Genomic DNA, 26482 nt, shown 5'->3' with positions numbered 1-26482 from the left:
CCACCTGGAAGAAGCTCGCACATTGGAATTGTAAGTGATAGAGGGACGTGGTGTGGGAATTCAGTGGCTATTTTCTGCCTGTGTTGCTTATGAGGAGTGGGATTTTCCAAATGGAAGAGAGGACTGCAACTGTGCTAATGCAAAAAAGCAGTCAAGTAGCACTTTAAAGACGAACAAAATAATTTATTAGGTGAGCTTTTGTGGGACAGACCCACTTCTTCAAACCGTAGTCATACAAGAACAGACTCATGGCTATGGTCTGAAGAAGTGGGTCTGTCCCACGAAAGCTCACCTTATAAATTATTTTGTTAGTCTTTAAAGTGCTACTTGACTGCTTTTTTGTTTTGATAGTATATAGACTAGCACGGCTCCCTCTCTGTTACTGTGCTAATGCAGTTACTCTTCTTTTATCCTACTTGGGTGAAGTTCTTTTATCAGCTCGAATGGGCCTATTTGAAACATGTTGTGACTAGCCATCTTGAACAGAGAAGCTGCTGCTGTTCTTTGCTCTTTCCTGGGAGACGGGAAAGGAATCATTTCAAACAATCAATGGTTCAATTCAATCAATGGTAAATGAACATCTAGACCAACTGGATCAAATAATCTGGGTTCCTCAGAGCAAAGGCTCTTGCTCAGGTGGAAGCAGCTAATGTCGATCTTGTGCACACTTCTGTTCCAAGAATAGGAGCTAAACATTTTGGGGACACTTTAAGTTACATTTGGCCATAATCCCTGCTGCAGCCTTGGAAGATCCCATTGATTATATTGAAATTGTACATATATGGTACTGATGATAATCAGGGCAATTATGAATGTGCCTAAAAATGGAATTAGGTGCAGTATAGGCCAGATCTTCTGCAGGTGTAAATAGTTTATTTTCCGGGATTTCAAGGGGGCTCAGATGCCATCTGAAGATCTGAATAGTAATTTGAAAATTTCAGAGAAGATGCTGAAAAGCTTCTGTGTAAATCTCAGAATGTAGACTTGTAGGCTCAGATGGTCACAACTCTGCCGACAGTTCAGCCATGAATCTTTTAATAAGAGCAAGGGAGCGGTATGCCCTAATCCCTGTTATAACTTTGAAACCCTTGACATCGACAGATGTCTCTCTGAACCTTTTGGGCACTCATTTAAGTGCTGAAGATTTGCAATAAGGTCTTTTCTCTTCAAGTGCTTTATTTAGTTCACTGATTCTTGTCAGGGTGATTGTTTTTGCTAAAATTGGCTTAATATAATGGGAAATTAGCATTAGACTTTTGGGACCAAAATATCCATGTCCTGGCTTAATCAAAGTTTTGAATGTTATGCCTGCAGTGATGTCTTTGAAATGTATTGGTGTGCCCTAGGAAGTTTTAACAAAGCCTAAGAAATATTTTTACAGCACTCGTAGGCATTGAGGTTTCCAGATTGACTAACTGGGGTTCATTTCTGATAGCCAACATCCTGTTATGATGAATGACCAGCTGTAAACAATAGGACTATTGTATTGCCCACTAAATTCACCTCTTAGCACAGAGACATTTGTTATACCCCTAACATCTACAGACTTAGGGCAGATCATCAGCCATTGTAGTGAATGACAGTGTGTAGCTTCATTGACTTCCGTGGAGTTAGGCTGGTTTACATCAGCTGAGGATCTAGCCACTTAAAATACCCTGCTCCAGGATTTACTGGGATAAGAGCACTCATATGGCAAAGAGGAAGAGAGAGACTTTCAGAATTACTGTATCCCGTTAACCGCTTTTACTACATGAAAAAATTTGCTGGTGGATCAGCATGTTTGAAAATTAGGCCATTTATTTAGACACCTAAATGTGCATCTAGAAGTCTAATGTAGGCATCTCCTCTGGAGAATCTTAGATGCCTTTGGAGCGTCTTAGCCCCCTTTTGGAGTGTCTTAATAAGCTTCACAACATGCCTATCAACTATCGGCATTTTATACATGTAGTGAATTGGTAAACTGAGGCACAGAAAAGGTGAGGAATAAAAATGACTTAATTTGGCATTGTCTGTGCTCCAGACGTCTCAACAATTGCAATGTGTGTCACAGCTCATAAGAGGAGAAATTCTTGTTTTGACATGAATGTACACGGAACAGAAACCTCCATGTGATTTCTATACTGGGGGTGTGGCATTCAGCTGATTGAGATGGAAATTAGAATAGGAGGATTTACCAACCAAGAAAACACAGTAAGAGCTGGGGAAAAAAACATCTGGATAAATCCAAAAGCAGGGGAAGAGTAGTGGCTTTCTGGTTTCTTTAGTTGTTATTCTTTGGGTTTTTTATAAGACAGGTGTAAAGGGATGTTCAAGACTGCTAGCCAGCAGCGTTGTATGTTAGCATGGAACAGCCTGCTTCTAGATCTTCATTTAGTTATGCCGCCAGATCTGGGCATTTTGTTAGTATTGTCCAGGTAATTCCAGGTGACTTGCATAAAGATATCACTAAGACTGCTGTGTGATGGGAAAAGGTCTTAGGAGGGATTTAGAATATTCTACTGTGTCAGCAAAGTCATATGGGAAGAGACGCAGAATATCCTAGCATGTGGCTTGAAAATTGGTTATTGAGGTCTTGCATATGTCCTCCTGTTTATTTATTCAATGTCCATTGAAGTCAACGAGAGTCCTTCCTTTGACTTCAGTGTGCATTGGAACAGTGGTACAGAGAACTGAAGCCTCAGATAACACGAGGACAGTGCTATGATAGAATCTATGTTAGACAGATGGCAAGAAGTCCATGCATTGGAGAGTTGGTCATCCCTCTCTGCTGGTTAATCTTGAAGAATGCAAAAAACAGAGGTGACTAAACTTGCTTGTTACAATTACTTTCATAGCCAAGAACTCTACTGAAGGAGACGTTTTTCCACACAAGGAAAGTCAAGAAAGTCCTCCAGGAAGAATATCCTTAAAGTAACATTCATTGGGAATTTCAACTAGCCCCACCATGCCCCTGTTCTCATTCCTAAGACGAGGGAAATCAAAGCTGCAGGTGCCTTCACGCAGAGGAACCTTTCGAAAGCCCAAGAAACTTCTTTATCAGAACTATGAGACTTTGCTGGAGATGTGCTTGAAGAATAAATGCCTGTTCAAGGATAAGAACTTCCCAGCTGATATTAGCTCTATTGGAAAGGGACTACTGCTACAGAAACTTCCCTCAAAGCTACAGTGGAAGAGGCCACATGTAAGTGAGGTTCAGTTTATGGTTTTTATGTGAGAGATTGTTTGAGATGCATGGCCACTAATGTTCTATGTTAGCGTAGAACAACCTGCTAATAGGTCTTTGTAACTGGGGCTTGCCCATGGGCTGGAGATCTGGGGCAAGACAGCCACAGTTACAGAATGAGTCCCACCTGTGGGGAATCAGGCAAGAGGAGAGAGTGGTGACAGTAAGGGGGAATCTCAGGAGGCTGTAGTGAGACTGTGGGGAGAGTAGGATCCCTTTCCAGGGAAGACTCTGAGGTCAGGAGAATCACCTCAGCTTGGGAGGGCTAAGGTGGGAAGGACTTTAAGAGGCCAGGGGAGTTTGGGCTGTACACAGCTGAAGGCTGGAGGGAGGACTGCTATGTCTAGTTTTCAACTGCAAGTTTCAACTTCAGTGGAGCTGTTGTGATTTGACTGGAAAAACCCTTTGTGGAATTTATCTGGGGGACCCAAGAAGGGAAACTGAGGTGAGCAGTGATATGCAGGGCTACCCTGAGGTCATCAGAGGTTCTGTGAGGTAGCCACTTACCATTATCTTTATTTAGCTATGCCTTAAAGCCAGATTGATGGGGGGAGGGGGAAAAGGAGACAGTTGCCCCAGTGCCTGGTGATTCAAAAGGGCCCATTTCCCCTGGCCACTGCTGGATGTGTCTGGCTTTGCCCCTTCTTCCAGAGCCCCACTCCTACTGGGGGTGCAGATCTGCCTTCACACACCTTGCTTGGGGGCCTGTAGAAGCTGTCAGCCCTCCTGCTTAAAGCCCACCCTTATATTTTCATGGTTTTGTGTAACCACTGCTTCTTATATACCCTGGCACAGCTGACGGGAACTCCTGACATTTAGAATCCTCCTGCAACTTACATTCAAAGTTCTTGGTGTGATTCCTTCTCAACCCATGCAAGTTCTGCCATTTGATGGAGGCTTCCAGTCAATGGTTAGGTTGTACTCAGGACGTAGGTTATGGCCCGTCTTTCAGAAGTGCGCAGTTCCAACATGTCTCCCCACAATCCATGGGAGCTGTAGAAATATCTCTGAAAATCAGGCTGTAAGTGGGAGATGTATCAGCCCCAGTTGTCAAGGGTTCATGTGTAACCCAGCTGTTAATGTTCACCTTGGTCTAACACAAGGTCTGCAGATGGACCAACAGCAGTTTGTTTTAATTGATAACAAACTTTGGTTGGTACTCATTTGGCTCTATTTCCCCCCTTTGGACAGAGATAACCACAAGTGGAACGTGCTGTGTCCTTCTAATTATGAAAGCACTTCTACCCTCAAATGTCAAGCATGAAAGGACAAGAAGTTGACCCCTTCCATTTTCAGATTGTATTTTGCAGGACATTACTCCAAAATACAGACTGTGGCCCTCCTTTGTTTTAATAAAGAGATGATTTGTGTGGAGATTATGGAAGGAAAGAATTTCCCTGTACTCTCATGCAATCTTTCCTCTACTCTTTTCCATCCATGTGTGAATTTTTTCCATCCATGTACAGAATAAATGTTTTCTGTGCACCGAGGCATGTATGGCTGTGCACCATTAGTAGAAACAAAAAAACCTAGCTGCGGATGTTCTGCTCATTGGCTGGGTGGCACTTGAATTCTTCTGAGTGTGTGCACAAGTGCACGGCTTACAAAGAACACTGCTCTCGTGGCCCAGGACTACTTTCTAGATTAATTCGATGATGCTACGGCCCATGACACTGTGGAGCATTTGTGATGTTCATACGCCCCTGAGTCAAACATCGACTTCGTTTGGTGGGAGGTGACATATGCAGAGAACGTCTATGGACTGAGGAAAAAAATATACCATAGTTCATCCATCTAATATAACCATTCTGCTCATCATCATGGTGTCCAAATATTTTACAAAGAGGTTATCATAAACATAATAAGTCCCTTATATGGTTTATTTTCCTTACTTCTTTCCTGATGGAACATTTATTTATTTATTTATTGCATCCTTCTCTTTCAGTCTCTTTCTTTGCATCTCTTCCCCTTCCCTTTGCTGGTGTGTTGTATGATTATCTCATGATGGTCTATAATTGGTCTGAGCTGTTTAGTGCTCCTAGTAGCATATGTTTCCCTCTCTCCACTTGTGGACTTCTCAAAGGTGTTGGCTGGTAACCTTCTGTGGTAACATAATAAAGTATGCTAGGTTAGAGCAGGATTGAATGGGTGGGCCAACAGGAGCCTTGTGCACTGGAAAAGCCTCTGCATTTTGTATTTCTGTCCATACATCCTGGGACTATCTGAGTGGGCTTGAGGCCTTTTGCTTTGCAATTCCCATGCTGCTGTGGTAATGCCTCTTTGCAAGGGAGGTTGTTCCTGTTTCTCATTTACTTTGGTGCTAGTCTTGCAAAAATTCACAGGGGAACATACTGAGTTTCCTTCAGTCCCCACCCTGCAGAGAACATGCTGCAATGGCTACACTCAGCCTGTCGGCATGTGGCGTGCTGTGATTGTAGGTATATCTACATTACAATTAGATACCTGTGGCTGACCCATGCCAGCTGACTCAGGCTCATGGGGCTCAAAAATAAAGAGCTATTGGAGTGCTGTGTGGTTACTGGGACTCAGGCTCCAGCCTGACTTCTGAGACCCTCCCACCTCGCAGGGTCCTATAGCCCAGGTATCAACCAAAGCTTAAATGTTTACACCAGAATTAAACAGCCCCTTCACCCTTTAATTGTAGTGAAGACATGCTCTAGGACTGCTTGGCTAAATTCAGGACAAGCAGTTTCATCTGGGTTAAGAGTTAGTATTTAATCGCTTGAAGTGTCTTTTGAGTGCTTGACGTTTCTCTGGTGCCCCTGATGGGGAAGGAGACAGTATGAAAATTAAATTGAGCAATGTGAGGATCATAAGAGTGAACAAGAAGTTTGACATTTACTTAATGAATTGAACTGGAAAGGCATTAGAGATTAATAATACATTGTCTTTCTGAACTGTTCCTCATTGTATATTTATGGCCACCAGAAATTCTTTGGAAGCTATCAGTTAGGTTTTTTTTTCTTTCCCACCTTGTCTATCCTGATTATTAGTCATAGCCATTGAAGATGTGACTGGAAGTAGCCTCTGTTGTGGATCGTATCATTAGAATCTTTTGCATTCATGCATTAAAAATGCAGCACTAAGAGTAAAAGAAAAAGCAGTGGTACAGAAGTTAAAGACAAGACACTATGTTGAAGTTCAGGATGACAGTAACCCAAGAGTGAAAAGTCTTCCAGGGATTGTTTTAATTATCTCCAAAACATGCAGGAAATTTAAAGTTAAGGAGGCTACACTGAAAAGAAATCGAAGCCTGTTGAGGTAGTGAATACAAAGCTATGCACAATCTCAGCTCTGCTGTGCATTTATACTAGGAAAGGAACAAAGGGAGAAAAACAATCCATAATGTATCATTAAAAATCTGTTTACTTTGGAACTACAAACATGCCTCAGTGATAATTGTATCGTTATTTCCTAGCATCCGTCCTGGGCCTGATACCTGATCCGCTCAGTGTCACGACTAGCCCTGTCAGGGATAGAGTTTGGTAAATTTTTTCAGCTCAGGCTCTTTTTTGGCCACACCAAAATAGTTTGAGAATTTGTGTTAATTTCACCCAATTGTTTATTTCAAACGTTGTTTCACTGTAACATTTTAGTGTTTCGGTTCAAAATGATTTCTGGATTCACCATTTCCATTCATGTTAAAAAATCAGAAATATTTACAAACCATTCAAAGGGAGACAACGCATTTGATTTAACCAGAATGACTTTTTTTCTAACTTTTTGAAATGGCCAACAACGTGAAAAATGGCTGGATTTGTCCCAGTCTAGTCAGGAAGGAGTGAAGTGAATTAATTGGACTATCTTCTAGACGTGATAGAAACCTTCAGCCAGAAGCAATGAGGCTGTATGTGAAAGAGGTCTTTGACTCCTCAGAAAATCTCTCCATTAATGGTGGAGTGACTTCAAAGGAAGCTATTCAGTCCTCAGGAATTTGCAGGACTACTGCAATGATCTGACATTCTGTGCGTGCGTGCGTGCCTGCGTGTATAGACACACACACACACATTTGGGTCTTTTATCTTCCAGGAGCTACATAAAACTCCTCTGTTTTATACTGCAAACACAAGACAGCTTGATCTCTGTCAAGGATTGATAGGTAAGGCTGCTTTCTCATTTCTATATATGGTATTGTTATACTCCCTCAGGCACACCCCAATTTGGAGCTTCATTTAAATTGTGTAAGACTGAATAGAAAGTGTATCAATTTCCATATCATTCCAACTCTGCATAATATGGATTAGGTAATTCTGTAATACACTCAACAAACAAGGTAGTTTTCTAGGCCAAGATGTGACCCAAAGAAGCAAGTTTTCCTACTAATTGAAAGTTCCAACGTATGGCATAAACATGATGTTTATTAATTATGGTGCTGGAATGTGAACTGACCTTGTCTTCATACCAGTCTATAAAGTGCCATGCTTACTGCATAAATGACAAAAAGAGATGTGCCTGGTCACTAGAGCATGTAATGTATTTCATATCCTATAGTGTGACTACTGCAGCATATGTACGCAGGCACCAAAAAGGCTGTATGTCAGCCTTGTGTTGCATGGGTTATGAACTGAGAGAAAATAGGACAGGTAGGTAAGCCAGTGAGGTTGTGTGAAGAACTGTTCTCTTGTAATCAGAGTGCGGTCTAGTGATTAGAGCAGAACTGAGAAGTTCTATTCTTAGCTCTACCACTGACTTACTGGGTGGCCAAGACGAGTTTGCGTTTCAGTTTATCCAGGTTAGAGGTGTAATAGATATTATTAGACTTAACTACATTTGTAAAGTGCTTTGCAATCTTTAGACGCAAGGTATAATGAGTGCAGAGCATTTCTTGTGGAGCTGGTCAGGAAATGATTTTTTTCCCTTGGAAACATTTTAAGATTTTGTAGAAAGTCCCCAAGAGTTTGGGGTTTTTGGCAATTCTGGTTATTGACACAGAAAAAAAAATATATTTTTTTCAATGAAAACCTAAATATTTTCACTAAAAACTCTTTTTTGGGTGAAATTACAAATTAATTTGTCTTTTATCCAAATGAAGAGTCCTTGAGAAGACAGTTAAAACCTTTTTTGACTTAACGAATCACAAATCTAGCTCATCCCATTTCTTCGATGTCGTTATAACCAAAAAATATCCAACCCACTCTCTTCTGAACAATATTTTTTCAATGACAGCAATAATTCTTTCTTAATTCCACCCCAATGTATTTGCTCATTCATTTGGTACAGATAACTGCTGGTTTCTGGCTGCCTTGCAAGCACTGACGTACCACCAAGACATCTTAGCTGTGATCGTGCCACAAAACCAAAGCTTTGATAGGAAGTATGCTGGCATTTTCCATTTCCGGGTGAGCATTCATCCCTCGAGCACTGGAGGGCCTTAAAACCAATGCATTTTGCTTATGGTTGCTGTGACTAAAACAGTGTTCTCTGATATTCCATATACAACTTCTGTTGTCCTCAGTGAGAGCTGTGAATCAGTAACTCAGGTCAGGAATTGGGAGCCATCCCAACCCCTCTTTAAATGAATTGACACACTCAGAGAGTCAAAATGAAGTCACCCCTTTGGTGAATATAAAAAAGTTATTCTCATTTCTTCTATCCAACTTTGGCTGTCCTTGTGGTGCATTAATCCAGCCTAAGGCCTGGTCTACACTTGGCAGGTAAGTCAATTGTAGATATACAATTCTAGCTGCAGCAATTGCAGAGCTAGAACTGACTTATCTGCACTTGACTTACTTAGCTGTCTTCCCAGAGGGTGGTCAACAGGAGAAATTCTCCAGCTGACCTCCCTTACTCCTCAAGCTGCTGAGGAGAACAAGGGTTGACAGTTAACCCCAGATAGTTCGATTTCGTACATCTCCACCAGGCATGTGAGATTGAACCTGACTGGGTCCATCTCCCACATAGTCTAGATGTATCCTGAGTCTTCCCAACCCCTGCAACCCCTCTGCGTGGCTGACCTTGGGAGGCATTTGTTCCATATCTTTATGCACGTGGTCTCTCTTTCAGTGTCAGAGCTACTTCTTCCCCTCCTTACACCACCCATGTATAAATACTAGTGGCACCTAGCAGAACCCACTGTATACAAGAGAGTCTTCACCCACTAAGAGGTTACATAGCACTCGGACAGCCTGTTGCTGCTAATATATGGGTCCTTTACTAGTATTGTTGAAGGAGAATTTACTTCCCAGTAAAATATTTGCTTGTTCCTTTCTCCTTACAGTTTTGGCACTTTGGTGAATGGGTTGATGTGGTGGTAGATGACCAGCTGCCAGTCAATGAGGCTGGTCAGCTGGTTTTTCTCTCGTCCGCTTGTAAGAATGTCTTCTGGGGTGCCCTTTTGGAGAAGGCATATGCCAAGTAAGTGAATTGTTATGTTTCACATAGGAGTCAACTTAGGGAAAAAAATTAGTGGGCGTGTAGCACCCCTGCCAGCCACCTCCCACCTGCCAGCATCTCCCTGATGACTAACCCCTCCTCTTCCCTCCCGGAGCTTACTGCCCACTGCAATCAGCTGTTTCGCAGCATGCAGGAGACTCCAGAGCAGGAGTGGACAATAAAAAGTGTCTGCCTCCCAGGTTTAGTCTCTGGCAGGCTGCTACCACTATATTTACCTGAGCCTCCACAAGTAATGGGTGATAAGAACATAAGAACATAAGAATGGCCATACTGGGTCAGACCAAAGGTCCATCAAGCCCAGCATCCCATCTGCCGACGGTGGCCAATGCCAGGTGCCCCAGGGAAGGAGAACAGAAGACAAGTGATTTATCTCCTGCCATCCATCTCCTGCCCTTGTTTTGAAGGCTAGGGCACCATACTTTATCCCTGGCTAATAGCCATTTATGGACCTGACCTGCAAAAATTTATCAAGCTCTTTTTTAAACCCTAATAGAGTCCTGGCCTTCACAGCCTCCTCGGGCAAGGAGTTCCACAGGTTGACTGTGCGCTGTGTGAAGAAAAATTTCCTTTTATTAGTTTTGAACCTACTACCCATCAATTTCATTTGGTGTCCCCTAGTTCTTGTATTATGGGAAAAGGTAAATAATTTTTCTATATTCACTTTCTCCACACCATTCATGATTTTATATACCTCTATCATATCGCCCCTCAATCGCCTCTTTTCCAAACTGAAAAGTCCCAGTCTCTCTAGCCTCTCCCCATATGGGACCCTTTCCAAGCCCCTAATCATCTTAGTCGCCCTTTTCTGAACCTTTTCTAATGCCAATATATCTTTTTTGAGGTGAGGAGACCACATCTGCACGCAGTACTCGAGATGTGGGCGTACCATAGTTTTATATAGGGGAAGTATGATATCTTTTGTCTTATTATCGATCCCTTTTTTAATAATTCCTAACATCCTATTTGCCTTACTAACTGCCGCTGCACACTGCGTGGATGTCTTCAGAGAACTATCCACTATAACTCCAAGATCCCTTTCCTGATCTGTCGTAGCTAAATTTGACCCCATCATGTAGTACGTGTAATTTGGGTTATTTTTTCCAACATGCATTACCTTACACTTACCCACATTAAATTTCATTTGCCATTTTGCTGCCCAATCACTCAGTTTGCTGAGATCTTTTTGTAGTTCTTCACAATCCCTTTTGCTTTTGACTGTCCTGAACAACTTGGTGTCATCTGCAAACTTTGCCACCTCACTGCTTACCTCATTTTCTAGATCATTGATGAACAAGTTGAACAGGATCGGTCCCAGGACTGAGCCCTGGGGAACACCACTAGTTACCCCCCTCCATTGTGAAAATTTACCATTTATTCCAACCCTTTGTTTTCTGTCTTTTAACCAATTCCCGATCCATGAAAGGACCTTTCCTCCTATCCCATGACCACCTAATTTACATAAAAGCCTTTGGTGTGGGACCGTGTCAAAGGCTTTCTGGAAATCTAGGTATATTATGTCCACTGGGTGCCCCTTGTCCGCATGTTTATTAACCCCTTCAAAGAATTCTAATAGATTAGACAGACACGACTTCCCTCTGCAGAAACCATGCTGACTTTTGCCCAACAATTCGTGCTCTTCTATGTGCCTTGCAATTTTACTCTTTACTAGTGTTTCTACTAATTTACCTGGTACTGATGTTAAACTTATCGGTCTATAATTGCCAGGATCTCCTCTAGAGCCTTTTTTAAATATTGGTGTTATATTGGCCGTCTTCCAGTCATTTGGTACCAAAGTGGATTTAAAGGATAGGTTACAAACCACTGTTAATAACTCCGCAATTTCACATTTGAGTTCTTTCAGAACCCTTGGGTGAATGCCATCTGGTCCTGGAGACTTGTTACTATTCAGCTTATCAATTAATTCCAAAACCTCCTCTAATGTCACTTCAATCTGAGTGAGTTCCTCAGATTTGTCGCCTAAAAAGGCTGGCTCAGATTTAGGAACCTCTGTAACATCTTCAGCCGTGAAGACTGAAGCAAAGAAATCATTTAATCGCTCCGCAATGGCACTGTCTTCCTTGATCGCTCCTTTTATATCTTTATCATCCAAGGGCCCCACTGCTTTTTTAGCAGGCTTCCTGCTTCTAATGTATTTAAAAAACATTTTACTATTGTTTTTTGAATTTTTGGCTAGCTGTTCCTCAAACTCTTTTTTGGCTTTTCTTACTACATTATGACACTTAATTTGGGAGTGTTTATGTTCCTTTCTATTTTCCTCACTAGGATTTGACTTCCACTTTTTAAAAGCTGCCCTTTTCTCTCTCACTGCCTTTTTAACATGGCTGTTTAGCCATGGTGGTTCTTTGTTAGGTCTCTTACTGTGTTTTTTTATTTGGGGTATACATTTAAGTTGGGCCTCTAGTATGGTGTCTTTAAACAGTTTCCATGCAGCTTCCAGGGATTTTAGTTTAATTACTCTACCTTTTAGTTTCTGTTTAACTAGCTTCCTCATTTTAGTGTAATTCCCCTTTTTGAAATTAAATGCCAGAGTGTTTGACCGCTGCGGTGTTCTTCCCAACACAGGAATATTAAAAGTTATTATATTGTGGTCACTATTTCCAAGCGGTCCAGTAACAGTTACCTCTTGGACCAGATCCTGCATTCCAGTCAAGACTAGATCGAGAATCGACTCTCCCCTTGTGGGTTCCCGTACTAGCTGCTCCAAGAAGCAGTCATTTAAAGCATCAAGAAATTTAATCTCTGAATCCCGTCCTGAGGTGACATGCACCCAATCAATATGGGGATAATTGAAATCTCCTATTATTACTGTGTTTTTTATTTTGATAGCCTCTCTAATCTCCCTCATCATTTCAGCATCACTATCACTGTCCTGGTTAGGTGGTCGGTAATATATTCCTAATGCCATATTCATATTAGAGGAATGAATTGTTATCCATAATGATTCTATGGAACATTTTGATTCCTTTAGGATTTTTACTTCATTTGATTCTATATTATCCTTCACATATAGTACCACTCCGCCACCCGCACGACCTGTTCTGTCTTTCCGATATAATTTATATCCCGGTATGATAGTGTCCCACTGATTGTCCTCATTCCACCATGTTTCTGAGATGCCTATTATGTCAACTTCCTCCTTTGATATGAGGTACTCCAGTTCACCCATCTTATTAGACAGACTCCTAGCATTAGTGTAAAAGCATGTTAGAAAACTACCACTATTTATATGTCTGCCTTTCACAGACGTGGTGGATTTTTTTATGCACGATTGTTTCACATCTGATCTTGCCCATATATTATTTCCCACGTTCCCTATCTGACTAACTTCTAGGGAATCCCTGTCTATGGAGCTCTCGTTGGCTGCTGATCACTCTTCGAGGCTAATGGAGGAGGTGGCAAGCAGTGTGGACTGGGCACCACTTCCCTCCACTCCCATTGGCCACAAATGGTGATCTGTGGCCAACGAGAGCAGCAATTACCCAATACCCAAGGAAGCACAGACAAATATAGAGGTGTGGACCCACCAGGGACTAACCCTGGTGAACTGGATCCAGCCCACAGCCTAGTATTTGCCCACTCCTGCTCTGGGGTGAAGGGGGAGGAATGGGGAGGGGACTTGCTTCGGAGAAGAGGTGGGGTGAGGACGAGGGATTTGGGGGAAGGGGTGGATTCGTATAAAATTACAAACGGATTTCAGCCTTCACTTTGGTTGTCTCTCTTGCTAATGTCACTGCATCCCTATTAGCTGTGTTTGTAGCACAAATAAACAGCAGATCACCTGTTCTCTCTCTTGCCAGGCTCTATGGCTCCTATGAAGACCTGCAGATTGGGAATGTGTCGGAAGCACTGGTGGATTTTACAGGCGGAGTTAATATGACTATAAAATTGGCAGAGGCTCCTCCTGATCTGTGGAATATACTGACAAGAGCAACCTGCAGCAGATCTCTCATGGGTTGCCAGACACATTTAGGGGTAAGGCCCAGTGTGATTAGACCAACACCAGCACATCTTTCAGGGAATACTCCTTTCACTAGGCTGAGCAGCAGTTTACTATGCAACTCTCTCTACCTTGTCTATGGCTGCCATCCCTCTGGTATCTAAGATGATGCACACTGTCAGGTTTCAATTTTCTAATTTAAAAATCACAAACATCTTTAAAAATTTGCGTATCTTTTCCAAACAGTCTCTGCTGTTTCCCCATTTCTGACACTCTGCAATGGGGCTGAGCCACTGTTCCCTGTAGTTTTTCCCACCCACGTGTGGAATAAATTTTGTTATATGCACTGAGGCATGTGCAGATGCACACCACTAATAGAAACACATGGTGCTGGATGTGGGCGCTCTGCCAGTCAGCTGGGTGGAATGTCAATTTCTCCTGAGCAGCCAGTCAAGCACTCAACTTTCAGGGGATGCTGCTTTGGGCAATGGGGCGGGGAGTGGAGTTGAACTGCGAACCTACGTCTGACATTTGCAAATGGCCCATCTTTGTATTGGGCTCAACTAACCTGCCCTGCCCCAGTTCTAAATGCCCTGCGGATGAAATGGTTTTGGGAGCCCAGATCAGAATTTTGCAGCAGGAGCCAATGGTCCCCATTTCATCTTCCCTTGTACAAACATAACTCTCAATGACTCCACTGGGGACAGCACCCACAGAGCTTGGTTGTTGCTCTGCTGATATGTCTATTAAAGTTTTTCTCTTTTTCTTCCCTGTACGCAGACAACCCAGGTCCTAGAGAATGGGCTGGTGGTGGGCCATGCGTACACAGTCACTGGTATGAGAAAGGTAAGGCCAGCGCTGGTTCTCCAGCTCCAAACCTGTCTCAGATGCCATCAGCAGACCATGAGCAGGCAGTGTGCTGTACTGGGTATTTGTGCCATGTGTTCCCTACTCCGTGATGTCAGGGTGGCTTCAGACAAGTTCCGTTTCAAAAGTACATCCTTTTCCCCAGCACGACTAAAAACACAGGGGATCCTGACTCCACCTCAGAGCCGTCTAAATTCCTGGTATTTTAAAGTGCATGGGGTTGGCCGATTTGAATTCTAGCCCTGTGGCCTAGCTTGGCCCAGAGCCCCACATACACAACCGAGTGAGGGGCCATATAGCCCAGCGGCCTTCTGAATGCATGGGCTGGAAAATGAAAACCTGGAAGAGGAGCATGAGGGCAAAGGGCTAAAATGAAGAAGTTAAAAGGGGACACAGAGTGGAGAATGCCACAAAGTGCCCACTGTTTCCACTCAGGAGTCCAGAGGACCTCTGCCCAGACACAGGTTGTAAGACACAGGAACAAGCCCCATAATCTCAGAGTACCTCCCCATCAGGCTTCCTTCTCTGTCATGACTGGGACATGGGTGGTCAGGCCTCATTTTTGGAAAGAGAGTCATGCCTGGTGTTTTCTGTGGGTGGCATAAATTATGCGCACTTAGGCATGCAGGGATGTGCCCCAGCAGTAGAAACATATGCTGCCCTCTGTGGGTGGCTGTGCATGTTCTGCTAATCAGCTGGGCAGCACCTGAATCCCTCCTGGGTGGCTGCCCAAGCACTCAGGTTACAAGGAGCACAGGTCATGCCCAGTGGACAGAAGAAAAGTCAAAGGCTGGGAGGCAGGCTGGGGCAGTATGCTAGTATATCAGAGGCCAAGACAGCCCAGGGCACAGCCCAAGAGTCATGCGTTAGGAGACAAGGTCAGATTACAAAGACATCAGAGTCAGGCAATTGGAGGAGGTAACACAAGGGAGGCAGTGGGGAAAATCCACTTGCACAGTTGACTTCATGCTTCTCAGCTTTGTTTAAATAGAAGCGGGGAGTCATTCAGGACCCCTGGCATTCCACCAGTCAGCTCCCAGGACTCTGTCTGACTTGAGCTTCCAAATGGCCATCAAATTGCCATTTGTTACAAGTGTTAGGCCATTGCTGACATGAGAAAGAGAGGGGAAAAGCCTAGTCAGGATCCTGTTAATGAGCGAAGGGTACCTGGCTCCAGCATATCTAGTGTACAGGAACCATGGTCCTGTCAGGTTTGAGGAGGCTTCCAGCAGCCATGCTTGACTTGAAACAGTCTTTGCATGCAGGAGTGCACAAGTTTTGCTGCGGTACCTGCTCAAAGGCCTAAGAAGGTGAGTGAGGAGAGAGAAAACGTCCTTCCACCCTCTGTCTACCTCCAAACCCAGGCATGATGCCCTCCCATCCCTTTCCCCAGTTACATTCAAATTCAGGAAGTACTAAAATGAAGGTTCTTGTAGTAATGTCCTAGACTGCCTTGGTTGATTAGTCTTACTGTAGGAATTAGTCTTGCTGGCCCAGCCCTGCCCTGCCCTCAGATATACAGGCATAATCCAGGCTGATTGCTAGGAAGTTAAACAGATGTTGGAGTGTGAGGATGGTTTTGTTGCTGAGATCCTGGACTAGGACTCTGGAGCTTTGAGTTCTGTTCCTGGCTCCATCACAGGCCTTCCATGCGACTTTGGGAAAGACACAATCGCTCCAGGTCTCATTTAAGAGTTACACATTGAGCACAGTCATTGAAAGGAGTAGCCTGGGCACTATTCTTACCACATGTTGACATCACCAAAAGGGGAGGAGTCACCACCATCTTATGCAAATATAAACCAGACAAAGGCTGCAGGGACCCTGGTTAACTCAGTGTTATCTTGTGCAGGTGACTTGTAAATGTGGATCGGAAAGTTTGGTGAGACTGAGAAATCCCTGGGGGAAAATTGAATGGAAAGGAGCCTGGAGCGATAGGTGAGTTTGAAAAAGTGCAGGGCTAGCGCTGAGAAGTTTGGGTGGATGCAGTGCCACTTAACGCATCGAACGCTAGTTCTGCTTTTTTTGGTCAAATGAAACACAATGGGAAGGGGGTTCTGTGTAACACAAAAGGATGAACATGGTGCAATCCAGCTTCAGACACAGGTGTTTTCTGAGTGCCAGAGAGGCTGCACCTAGAACAGCAAGAACTGTAAGGTGATCTTCTGATGGCCTGTATCAGAACATTAATCCATTGGTCAGCTGATCATACAAGGCCTTCCGTATACTGCAACTTCTGGAGTTCTGAGATTAGGGTGGGGCCAAGCCTGAGCTACCTGTTCCTCAGGGTAGTAGGTGCCAGGCTGGCTCTGATTGTGACAAAGAGTAAGGTACAATTAGGGATGGTGAGGGGAGTGGTGAAAGGGTCACTGAATCTGTGTTTACTTGGATGCAGTGGCTGGAACTTCCTTTTCCCCATAGAAGGCAGAGCAAGAATAATAGCCACTGCTCCGCCATCACAGAGGAATGGTGGCTGCTGTTCCTGCTCAAAGGCTGAAGTGACAGCTGCAAAGGGACAGGGTGATTGCCCTTCAGACTGCGCTTACTTTAGGTTGGGGTGGACTCAACCTTTGCAGCTCCCATTAATTCCCTGCACAATTCCTGTTTGCTCATTTTTTATGAGGGGAGAAGGGTGGGTGTTGGGAATGTATGAGGACATGGTCTTGTATGAGGAGATTTTTACTCTGATCTGTGTGTGCCACATGACAATATAAAAGCTGGCCATGTTGAAGGATAGAATGAAGACCATGCTGTAGGCCTGACTTGTGGATTACTTCTAGCTGCCTCTGGTACTGTCTTGTTCATTAGAACCCAAAGGCAACATTTTAAATGCTTGGAAGCAGCAGGTGCAATCTAATTAATTGGTCTGTAGAGCTGGTGAAATTTTCTAATAAGTTTTTCTTTGAAAACTTATGGTTAGTTGAAACTGCAAATGTCTTCAGAAGAAAGGCTCTTTCGATGGACTTCCCATTTAAACAATAAAAATAAAAAAGGGTCTCTAAATTGGTGGAATGTTCCATATTGATGAAGAAGTTCCATTTTTTAGGTCAAAATGACTTTTTCTTTAGAAATTTAAATTTTGTGTGTGTGTGTGTGTGTGTGTGTGTAAAAGGCCAAACTTGAAACAAAACATTTCAGAATTATTGAAATAAAATGCTTTGATTAACCTGGTCTATTTTTTAAAATTTTTTGATTTTGGAAACAATTATGTGATTTTGACATTTCCTTCTTTCAAGACAGGAAAATAATTCAAATTCTCAAAAATTGTCATGGGATGGGAACACCTTAAGCTCTACTTACCAGTGTGCTATCCAACACTAGTGCTCGCTACAGAAGAAAATCAGAACTGCTCAGCTGTGTTTCATAGGATCTGTAGGGCTAGCAGCTAATGAAGATTCTCCTTTAGCTAGAGCCTATGCTGCAGGACAAGGGGGAATTAGATTCTATCCTTCTTCTGCCACACAGTTCTGATTGTCCTCACTGCAAAGTCTAATGCTTTCTGTGAAGTGTGTGAGGCCAAAGATTTGTTACAGCAGGAAGTGATCTTACAGAAGACATCTATATTGTGCATCTTTAATATGAAGGTGGATTTGGACCAATTGTTTAGGTCTCACTTCAAAATCAGCTGCCTTGTTTCTGTCCTTAGCTCTGAAAACTGGGAGCTGCTTAGCCCAAAGGAGAAGATTTTGCTGCGGCGATACCGGGATGATGGAGAATTCTGGTAAAGGAGCTACGAACACCTCTCCTCCCTTTGTGCTAAGGCCGGAGTTAATGCTGTAGCTAAACCTGCTGTCTCACTGCCACTTGCCAAAGGGAGATATGTGTATGACATGTAATGGCAATTGAAACGCTTTTTGTTTTTAATGAAATGGGGTGAAATTGCATGGGGCTGTTACGTTGCCACCTAGTGGTAAAGATTCATGAGAAACAGCCTGCATCACACAGTGCTCTTCTGCATGAAATCAAAAGCAGAGGAAGAATCTTTGCCCAGTCCTTTCTGACCTTAAAGACTATTTGTCATCCTATTTTCAACACAAATCTTGCAAAGCTTTTTTCAGGCAGATTTGTACAGCTGCTTTCCATTCCCATGTATTTTTGCCACTAGGTGTCAAGGCTGCAGCTGGTTTTGTTACACTTGTTCTTTCGCTTGCAGTCTCATAGGAATCTTTCTCTGCTGCTGTCCCTTGTTGCGCCTTTTGTTATGCATTCCCCAGCACTACATGCTGCTGTTGGAGCTAAGATTAACTTCTTTGCTACCTAATACTACGTAAGGATTGCCATATATGTAACACAGAATGGGGTAGTGCTGGAGATACCCACAGTTAACCACCCAGACATGGCTGCTGACTCTGCTTCTCTTGGTGGTCTTTTCCACAGGATGTCTCTGCAAGATTTTAAGACCCACTTTGTAGAGCTGGTGATCTGTAAATTAACTCCAGACCTGATGAGCCAAGAAGGTGGTAAAAAGTGGATGTATTCTCTGAAGATGGGGAGATGGGTCAAAGGAAACACAGCAGGCATCAGAACGAGGCCCCACACAGGTGAATAGCACTTGGATGGCACTTGAAGGGATCAGGTATATGACTTTTCTCTACCATTAGCAAAGAAAGGCCTTCGCTCAAGCATCTCGAAGTTGGGCTCAAGAGCCAAAGTCCCATGTTATACTGTCACAACCCAAATTCAACAGCTTTTAAATAAGTCAGATAGCTTGGCAAACAATGGATACGTGAGCTGGCTTATTTTCTATTACCACAGAAATCAGGCTGGGGCCTACTGTAGCACTTAGAGGTGGTGGGTTCAGTTCTGACTAGGGTTGCCATATTTGAACTTTCAGAGAAGAGGACACCCCTGAAAGGGAGCGTATCTGTATCAGTATCTACCAACTCACATCGTATTAATGTTAATACAGATATGCTTCTTCTCGGTGGTGTCCTCTTTTTTGAAAGTTCAAATACCATAACCCTAACTCTGACGCAGTCTTTCTTTGTGACTTGGGGCAAGATGCTTAAGGTCTGGTTTTTTCAGAGCTGCAGAGCATCCACTAGGCCTGCTGAAGTCTGTGGGAACTCCAGGTGTCCAGGACTTCCAGCAGTTTGTACCTCTGGGCATCAGTTCCCACTAAAATAAGGACAATTTCTTCTTTCCTGACACTTGTTGTCTTGTGTACTTGGATTGTGAGCTCTTCTGTGGCAGGAAAAATCTCTTACTCTATGTTTGTGTATGTTTGGGGTGTCTGGGAATTATAAATAAGTTGCTTTCCTCACTCAGCCTGAAGCAGAGGTGTCATGTGGAAAATATGCCCAGGAGGTTTTTATGTTTTGCTTCTCAGACGCATTTTGGATGAATCCTCAGTACTGGCTGCAAGTTCTCCCGGGTGATGGCAGCAAAAATTCCTTGCGTTCCTGCAGTGTGCTGGTGTCCCTGATCCAGAAACCCAGAAGCAAACACCGAAACTGGGCGCCTCTCCTCCCCATTGGGATTTCCATCTTCAAGGTGGGTAGAAATCTGATCAGCAGTGGAAGCACTTGGGTTGCCCTGGTCATTGCACAAAACTTCCTGACCCTCCACAGACAGTGAGAACTCTGTAGATCCTCGGGGTTCCATATCCTGCAGGTGGCTCCCACTCCTTCAAGAATCTCCTGAGTGGGCTGGGGTTGGCTTTGCTGATCCAGCCTGGTGAATGGGCCATGGATGGTCTGGAGAAGGACTGTGAAGGGAGGAATCCTTTTTTTTTTTTTTTTTTTTTTTTTTTTTAAGATAAAGAGCCCCATTGAATCCCCTGAGCTAATTAAACTACATCTGCTGTTAGGTGTGACCCAAAGGGCTCTGAACTCCCTGTCTGATGGATGGTTTCTCTTTCTTCCCTTCTAGGTGGGCCCTGAGGTAAGTCCCTCTCTGCCTTCCATTGGTGTCACATGGGGGGGAATGCAGCTCTTACATCGCCCCTGTGGAGCTGCAAGTGCCGTTGACCCGCGGTTCTCCAGCTTTAGGAGGCGTGGCGAGAAATCACCCTTGATACAGAGCTATGACATGGAGGAGCATACCTCACTCTGGACTTAAGGCCCTGCTCTTGGGCTGCGTCCGAGCCGTGTGTGAGCGGTGATGGGGTGTGGGGGAAGAGAAAGTGTTGTGCCACCCTGCCTGTTTAGGGCGTTGGTCAAAGACTGCTAGAGATGTCTCAGGGTAGCTCACCCTTCACCAGCTCCTTGTTGGGAATCTCATGGAGAAAAGGCTGAAGGTGCCTTTTGTCCCCTGGGCTTTACCAAGAGTTACAGGATGTTCTGACCCCTTTCCCCCTCTCATGGGACTGTGGGAATTAGGCTCTGGGAATTAAAAACTGTGGACTAAGTTTGCCCCTGGAGCTGAAAGTGGCTGTAGCAGATATAAACCAGAGCAGAATCTAGCTCCAATCTTGTATTTACGAGTCCTGCACCCACCCCCTTGCTAACCTCTTCACTCCCTTCCAAAATCCGGGCCCCCAGGAGCTTGGATTGGTACAGAACTAACTTTAGCAAACAGCCACTCCAGGGTGTTTGCCACGTTTGTACTTACCTTGTGTTAAAAACAGTAGCCACAGGTCTGGCTGGGTCTGAACTAGGTGTTTCAGGGCAGCATCAGGAGCACAAATGGGATTAAGTTTGCTAGTATACATGGGCCTGATACAGATTAGGAGACCACAGCAGCATTGTCTGTGCTGCATCCATGCTAATGGAGAGACCAGGGCTGGGAGTTCAATTTAAGTTTTGTGTTGGCCGCAGAGATTAATGGTGAGAGATGTAAAACTGCGACTGTTTTTGGAATTGGAACTACAGTGAATCACAGAATTGACAGAGGCATAAAAGCTCTGCATGTAATATGTGGCGCGTGGCAAGGGGCAGCCCTGCCTGCCCCGACCCCTTAGACAAGAGAGTGCTGCATTAGCATGAGAGAAATATGGGCAAAGGGAGAAGAATAATAGCTCCATAATTCAGCATGAGAGTGAAAGGTTTGAGCTGTTTTGGGCATAAGCACTATATGGAGACTGCAGTATTTTGGCTGCTGAATAAAAGCTGCTTGTAAGATCAAAGAGTGCTGTGGATCTGGCGTATAGAGGCATGTACACATGGAGGCCCTGAAGCTGTATCCAAGACTTGGGGTAGGATTCTCCCCTCACCCGTCTCTGGTCCTGGAGTACTTTGTCTTGGTGCAGGCACTGTGTAGGACCTCCACCACTGGTGGCCACGTAAGTCCATGCCCTCAAAAAAAGGCCTCTTGTTTATGGGCTCTCTGGGGCAGAGCTGGGGAGCCTGAAGGGACAAGCTGGGGAAGTAGCCATCAGCACAGGGCGTTCTGTGCTGGTCTGGGCAGTGGAGTGCTCAGCTGCTGGAGTTTAGGTCAGCTCCTGGCTGTTTTAACACTCACTGGGGGTTTCAATGACCCCCGCAGCAGCCCAGAATAGGAAGGGTGCAAAACTAGGCAGAGTAGGCTGCAGAGGGACATGAGTGAAAGACCCGTCACCTGGTCATTTTTAAAATGGGGCAATGAGAATATGCCATGAGGACAGAGGAGGAGATTGGTCTTTTGGCACTCTGCTTAGCTCTCGAATATCTGTCTTCTTTGCTTGCGGCTTACCAACGCAGGGGATGCTATAGCAGGGTTTCTGTAGGCATGTCCATTGGGCTCTCTGCATGATGACGTTCACCAATGGGCATCGATTTTGTTTCTTCCTGAGCAGTACTACAAATTCAACAGAAGGCTGCCACCAGCATTCTTTGCCATGACCCCCCCGATCAACCAGAACCACGTCTTCGTGAACAAGCGGGAAGTGACCCAGGATTTCCGGCTGCAGCCTGGGGTCTACATCATTGTCCCCTCTACTGCGGAAACCCAGCAGGAGTCTGAGTTTGTCCTGCGGGTGTTCTCCAGGAAACATGTCCTTCGGTGAGAGGGTGCCCTTCCCTGCCTGTTGTGTTTTCTTGGTGCTCCTGGGTTAGCTGCACCTTTCCAAGGGGGTGGTGGAGTCACATGGCAATGCTGTCTGCAGCTCTCGTGGAGTTTAGGATAAGTCGCCTGCTCTGTAGGATAAATGGTACTACTAGTCCTGCCCTTTCTGCACAAGTTCAACACTGCATTCTGGAGCAGGGTGGGGAAGCTTTTTTTCAGTTGGAGGCCACTGACCCATAGAGAAACCAGTTGGTCTCACATACAGTTGAGAAGCAAAACAAAATCAAAACCTCTCTGACCTGCCTGCCAAGTGTGAAGCAAGTAAAATGAGACACTCACCCACCTGCACTCAACTTGGGGTACCAGGGCTTGGATCATGCTCCAGTCCCATAAGGGGGGGGTCCCAAACTCAGCGACCTGCCATGGGGATGGAGTGCGAGCACCAGCTCACCCCATTGTGGGGTGAAGCCCCACGCCTTGTGGCATCAAAGTAGACCAGGCGCTGCATCCAGCCCTTCGGCCGTAGGTTCCCCTTCTCTGCTGTATGTGGAGAGGGCGGGACACTGGCCTTGATGACATCAGGCTATTTCCCCTTACACTTTCCGCCATTGCTACGACTGGTTCAGCACCCTGGGAAGTAGCAATGACGAGAGCTCTAGTGTAAACAATGCCGTACCTGCCACTACCTTCTTTCCACCAGCCTCTGGAGACCAGTTCAGAGCAGGGTTAGCTGATGCAGGGCTTAAATGCTAGCAGCTGCCTGCAGCCATACTGACATGACTGCCTCCATTAGCAGCACTGCAATGGTGTGGGCGGGGGGCGGAAACCTCCTACCGTAGACACAGAAGTGGTGTGGGGGCAGGCTGTGGTCCCGGCTGGGGAAGCAGAGGAAGGCAGTGTGGATGGAAGCAGGGAATCACAAAAGAGAGAGAGACCTAATTTTAAGGACATCTCCCAACTTATCCATTGTTTTCTATTTTCAGGGAAGTGGGCAGCGATTCAAGTTTCATCCTTTGCAAGGTAAGCTGGAGTGAAGGAGGTGGGCTGTTGGAAGCCCTGTTTCAGCTCAGGGCCTCAGCTTTTCTCTTGTGGCAGTGATTGGAGGGGGAGGGGTTTGAGTTGGAATATGAGACCTCATGTTACAGAACTTTAAGAAGAGAGGCCCCATCTTGTTCTACAGACAGAGTCTCTTGTACCAGGAAGGTGAACATGGTACAGGTTGAACCTCTCTAGTCTGGCACCCTGGGGACTTGAGCGGTGCTGAATGAGAGAATTTGCCCGACTGTATGAGGTCAATATTGTCTAGCACGTTACCAACACTTAGGAGATATTTAGGGGTAAATTAGAGCTAAATAACAGCACAGAGCACTGGTGGCTGTAAATAAACTTTATGGGACCACAGGAAACTTCGCCACACCCACGATAAGTGGTCGTCTGGCTAACTAAAATCATGCAGGATTATGGATGTTTCCGGCTGAGAGAGTGCCGGACGAGAGAGGTTCAAGCTATATAAACATCCAGAAGAAGACAGACAAGCCAGCAGACACTTATGTTCTTTTGCTGCTGTGCAAATCATTCTTTTTGGTGAGACCATCACAATTCATCATCACTCCTCCTTGTCCAACCACCTTCAGAAATTCTCCCTTTTATTTACTTGTGTTCCTCCCTGCTCTTCTCCTTTTATGCACTAGCAAACAAAAAACATGATGGGAGCAGGGCAGGTAAAGGCAAGGATAATGGCAGTACAGGGAAGGCCGTGACATCTGGGAAGAATGTCTTATGTGATTGTATGTTGGAAATGCCTGCTTCTCCTTCTCCAGTTAACATTCACTCTTTTGTTCCCTGAAGGAAATAATTGATAAACACGAAGGGAAGATTTGGGAGGATTTCCTCAATAAGCACTTTGAACAAGTAAGTGTACACATTCATTGCAAAAGGCCCACCGTTTGCTCTGCCAAAGGACAAGCAAATGTGCAAAGAAAGGTCATAATGTGGTGGGGAAGTTAGGAACTGGAGTGTGCTGGAAATGGGTGGGGAACATAGGAGGTCGGCATGAGGGTACAGAGAGAGAACTTCCCTGAAGGAGTTTTGTTATATGTGAGCAGTTGAGAAATATGCCAGTTAGAGGAAAGCACCCTCCTTAAATTCACAAGTATTCCACTCACTCTGGGTCCTGTCGGGCTTCGGAAAACAGCTAGTTTACACTAGTTGTGTTCAGAAAGTTAACGTAGGTATTTGCGTGGATAATGGGCTCTCCAGTCTAATGGAGAAAGGTATAACACAGTTCAAGGGCTGGATTTAATGGGTCTAGTGAAGACCCCTCCAAATCAATCACAGATCACTTTCCCGTTCACCCTGGTACTCTACCCCAGATGAGAAGCGTAAGGTAAATCAATGGAAGAAAGTGTCTCCTTTTGACCCAGCATGGTGTAGACACCACAGTACGTCAACTAAAGTACTTCATCTCCAGCTATGTTATTCATGTAACTGAAGTGGGATACCTTAGATCAACTTACTGTGGCAGTGTAGCCTAAAATTCTAATCTAACAGCCCAATGGTCAATCAGGAGATCAAGGCCTCAGGAGATCAAGTGGCCACTCAAGGTGACTCAGTAAATCCCATTTGGGATTACAATACTGTCTTTCTGCAGTAGTTTGACTGGTGTGGAAAAATGAAGGCAAAAGATGGTGAAGGCAGGACATGCTGGGAAAGCAAGAGGAAGCACACTTATTAAAACAGTATTTGTCTCCCCTAGAATCCTGAAATAAATGCTGTCCAGCTCCAGATGATCCTCAATAATGTGGTCTGGACAAGTAAGTGCAAAGTGATTGTAGTTTAAATGAGCCTGAACTGGATTCTTAACCTCTCACAAATTCTAGGCATGGAGGAGCTGTCTTAAAAGTCTGGGTCTGAACCTTTTCTGATCATATAGATAGCAAATTGGATTCCAAACCAGAAAGGGTCAGTTCTCAGGAGCTAGCCCAGATGTGACCCAAAAACACAGTGCTCAACAGCTCTGAGAAATAATTTGACTGAGTCCCTTTATGCTTAATGCGGATAAAGGCATAGGAGGGTAATGAGTAGAACTGGATGAGAAATGGCTTTCCCATGCTGGGAAGCCTGGGACTTCAAAAAACTTTCCCCTCGCAAGTGGGGATGAAAGGTTGAAAACGAATGCATTTTCACAAATGGAAAATTTGAAAAAAGTGGATTGGATAGTTGAAACATTTCTTTTCAACTTTGGCCTTTTTTAAAAAAAAAACAAGCTATAATTAGCTTAAATTAAAGACAAAATTTAATTCAAGACAATAAGAATGGCCATAATAGGTCATACCAATGGTCTGTCCAGCCCAGTATCTTGTCTTCAATGGTCATGAATGCCAGTGGCTTCAGAGCAAATGAACAGCACAGGGAATCATGAAATGATCCAGCTTCAATCCAGCTTTAAACCAGACAACCGGAATGTTTTGTTCAGAAAATATGAAAATATTCTTCAAATTTCTTCAAGTAAAAATATGGTCCAAATTGCATTTGCAGCCAGTAGGACACATTGTTGAAAAATTTCTGGGTCGTTCTAGTACCAGCACTAGTACCATCCCTCTTTCATTGCACCTGTCTGTGGTAGACAAAACATCTGAAGGGTTGCAGATTCCTTGAATTTTCTCAAGGGAGAATGAAGATTGGGTTTTAAAAAAATCTTCATTTTGGTGTCTCTTGAAAGTGACCCATTGGGCATTGTGAAATCCTGAAGGAAACTAAATAAGCTGGGTGGAGTGTCTTTAGTCTTCTTCGGCATTCGATTTGAAGACCTTCATTCAAAAACTTTACCCTGTGTGATGCGTATTTGATAAACAGGGCTATAATGAGATTACATCATCTCTGCTTGTGTAGAGCAGGGATCCGTGAGTTAGGGTGTCTGCTCTCTGGAACTTTACAGGCAATCTATAATCATGATTTGTAACAAGATCAGTTTCTTTCTGTTTCTTTTCATGTTAACTCCTGTATGGCCCAGCAATGGTCAATATATTCATTTGCTGTACCTAATACGTTCCCAGCGGTGCTCAAGCTTATCTTGTCAGTGATACTGGTGAGCGTAA

General features: G+C 44.3%; 1 protein-coding gene across 1 annotated transcript in view; it reads left to right on the top strand.

Annotated features, from left to right (window-relative positions):
- Positions 1 to 2944: 2944 nt before the first annotated feature.
- Positions 2945 to 26482, top strand: part of LOC142010281 (calpain-14-like) — a 28842-nt gene continuing 5304 nt past the window's right edge. Inside the window, exons 1-15 of the mRNA XM_074988581.1 lie at positions 2945 to 3181; positions 7274 to 7343; positions 8465 to 8583; positions 9462 to 9598; positions 13456 to 13630; positions 14376 to 14441; positions 16315 to 16400; positions 18109 to 18183; positions 18840 to 19003; positions 19792 to 19959; positions 21762 to 21769; positions 22177 to 22382; positions 23369 to 23405; positions 24234 to 24296; positions 25141 to 25198. Coding sequence (XP_074844682.1) covers positions 2945 to 3181; positions 7274 to 7343; positions 8465 to 8583; positions 9462 to 9598; positions 13456 to 13630; positions 14376 to 14441; positions 16315 to 16400; positions 18109 to 18183; positions 18840 to 19003; positions 19792 to 19959; positions 21762 to 21769; positions 22177 to 22382; positions 23369 to 23405; positions 24234 to 24296; positions 25141 to 25198 — 1669 coding nt within the window. The remainder of the gene's footprint in view (positions 3182 to 7273; positions 7344 to 8464; positions 8584 to 9461; positions 9599 to 13455; positions 13631 to 14375; positions 14442 to 16314; positions 16401 to 18108; positions 18184 to 18839; positions 19004 to 19791; positions 19960 to 21761; positions 21770 to 22176; positions 22383 to 23368; positions 23406 to 24233; positions 24297 to 25140; positions 25199 to 26482) is intronic.

Source organism: Carettochelys insculpta, chromosome 3 (genome assembly GCF_033958435.1).
Source record: "Carettochelys insculpta isolate YL-2023 chromosome 3, ASM3395843v1, whole genome shotgun sequence".
NCBI lineage: Eukaryota > Metazoa > Chordata > Testudines > Carettochelyidae > Carettochelys > Carettochelys insculpta.
This window is presented reverse-complemented; position numbering and strand designations above follow the sequence as displayed.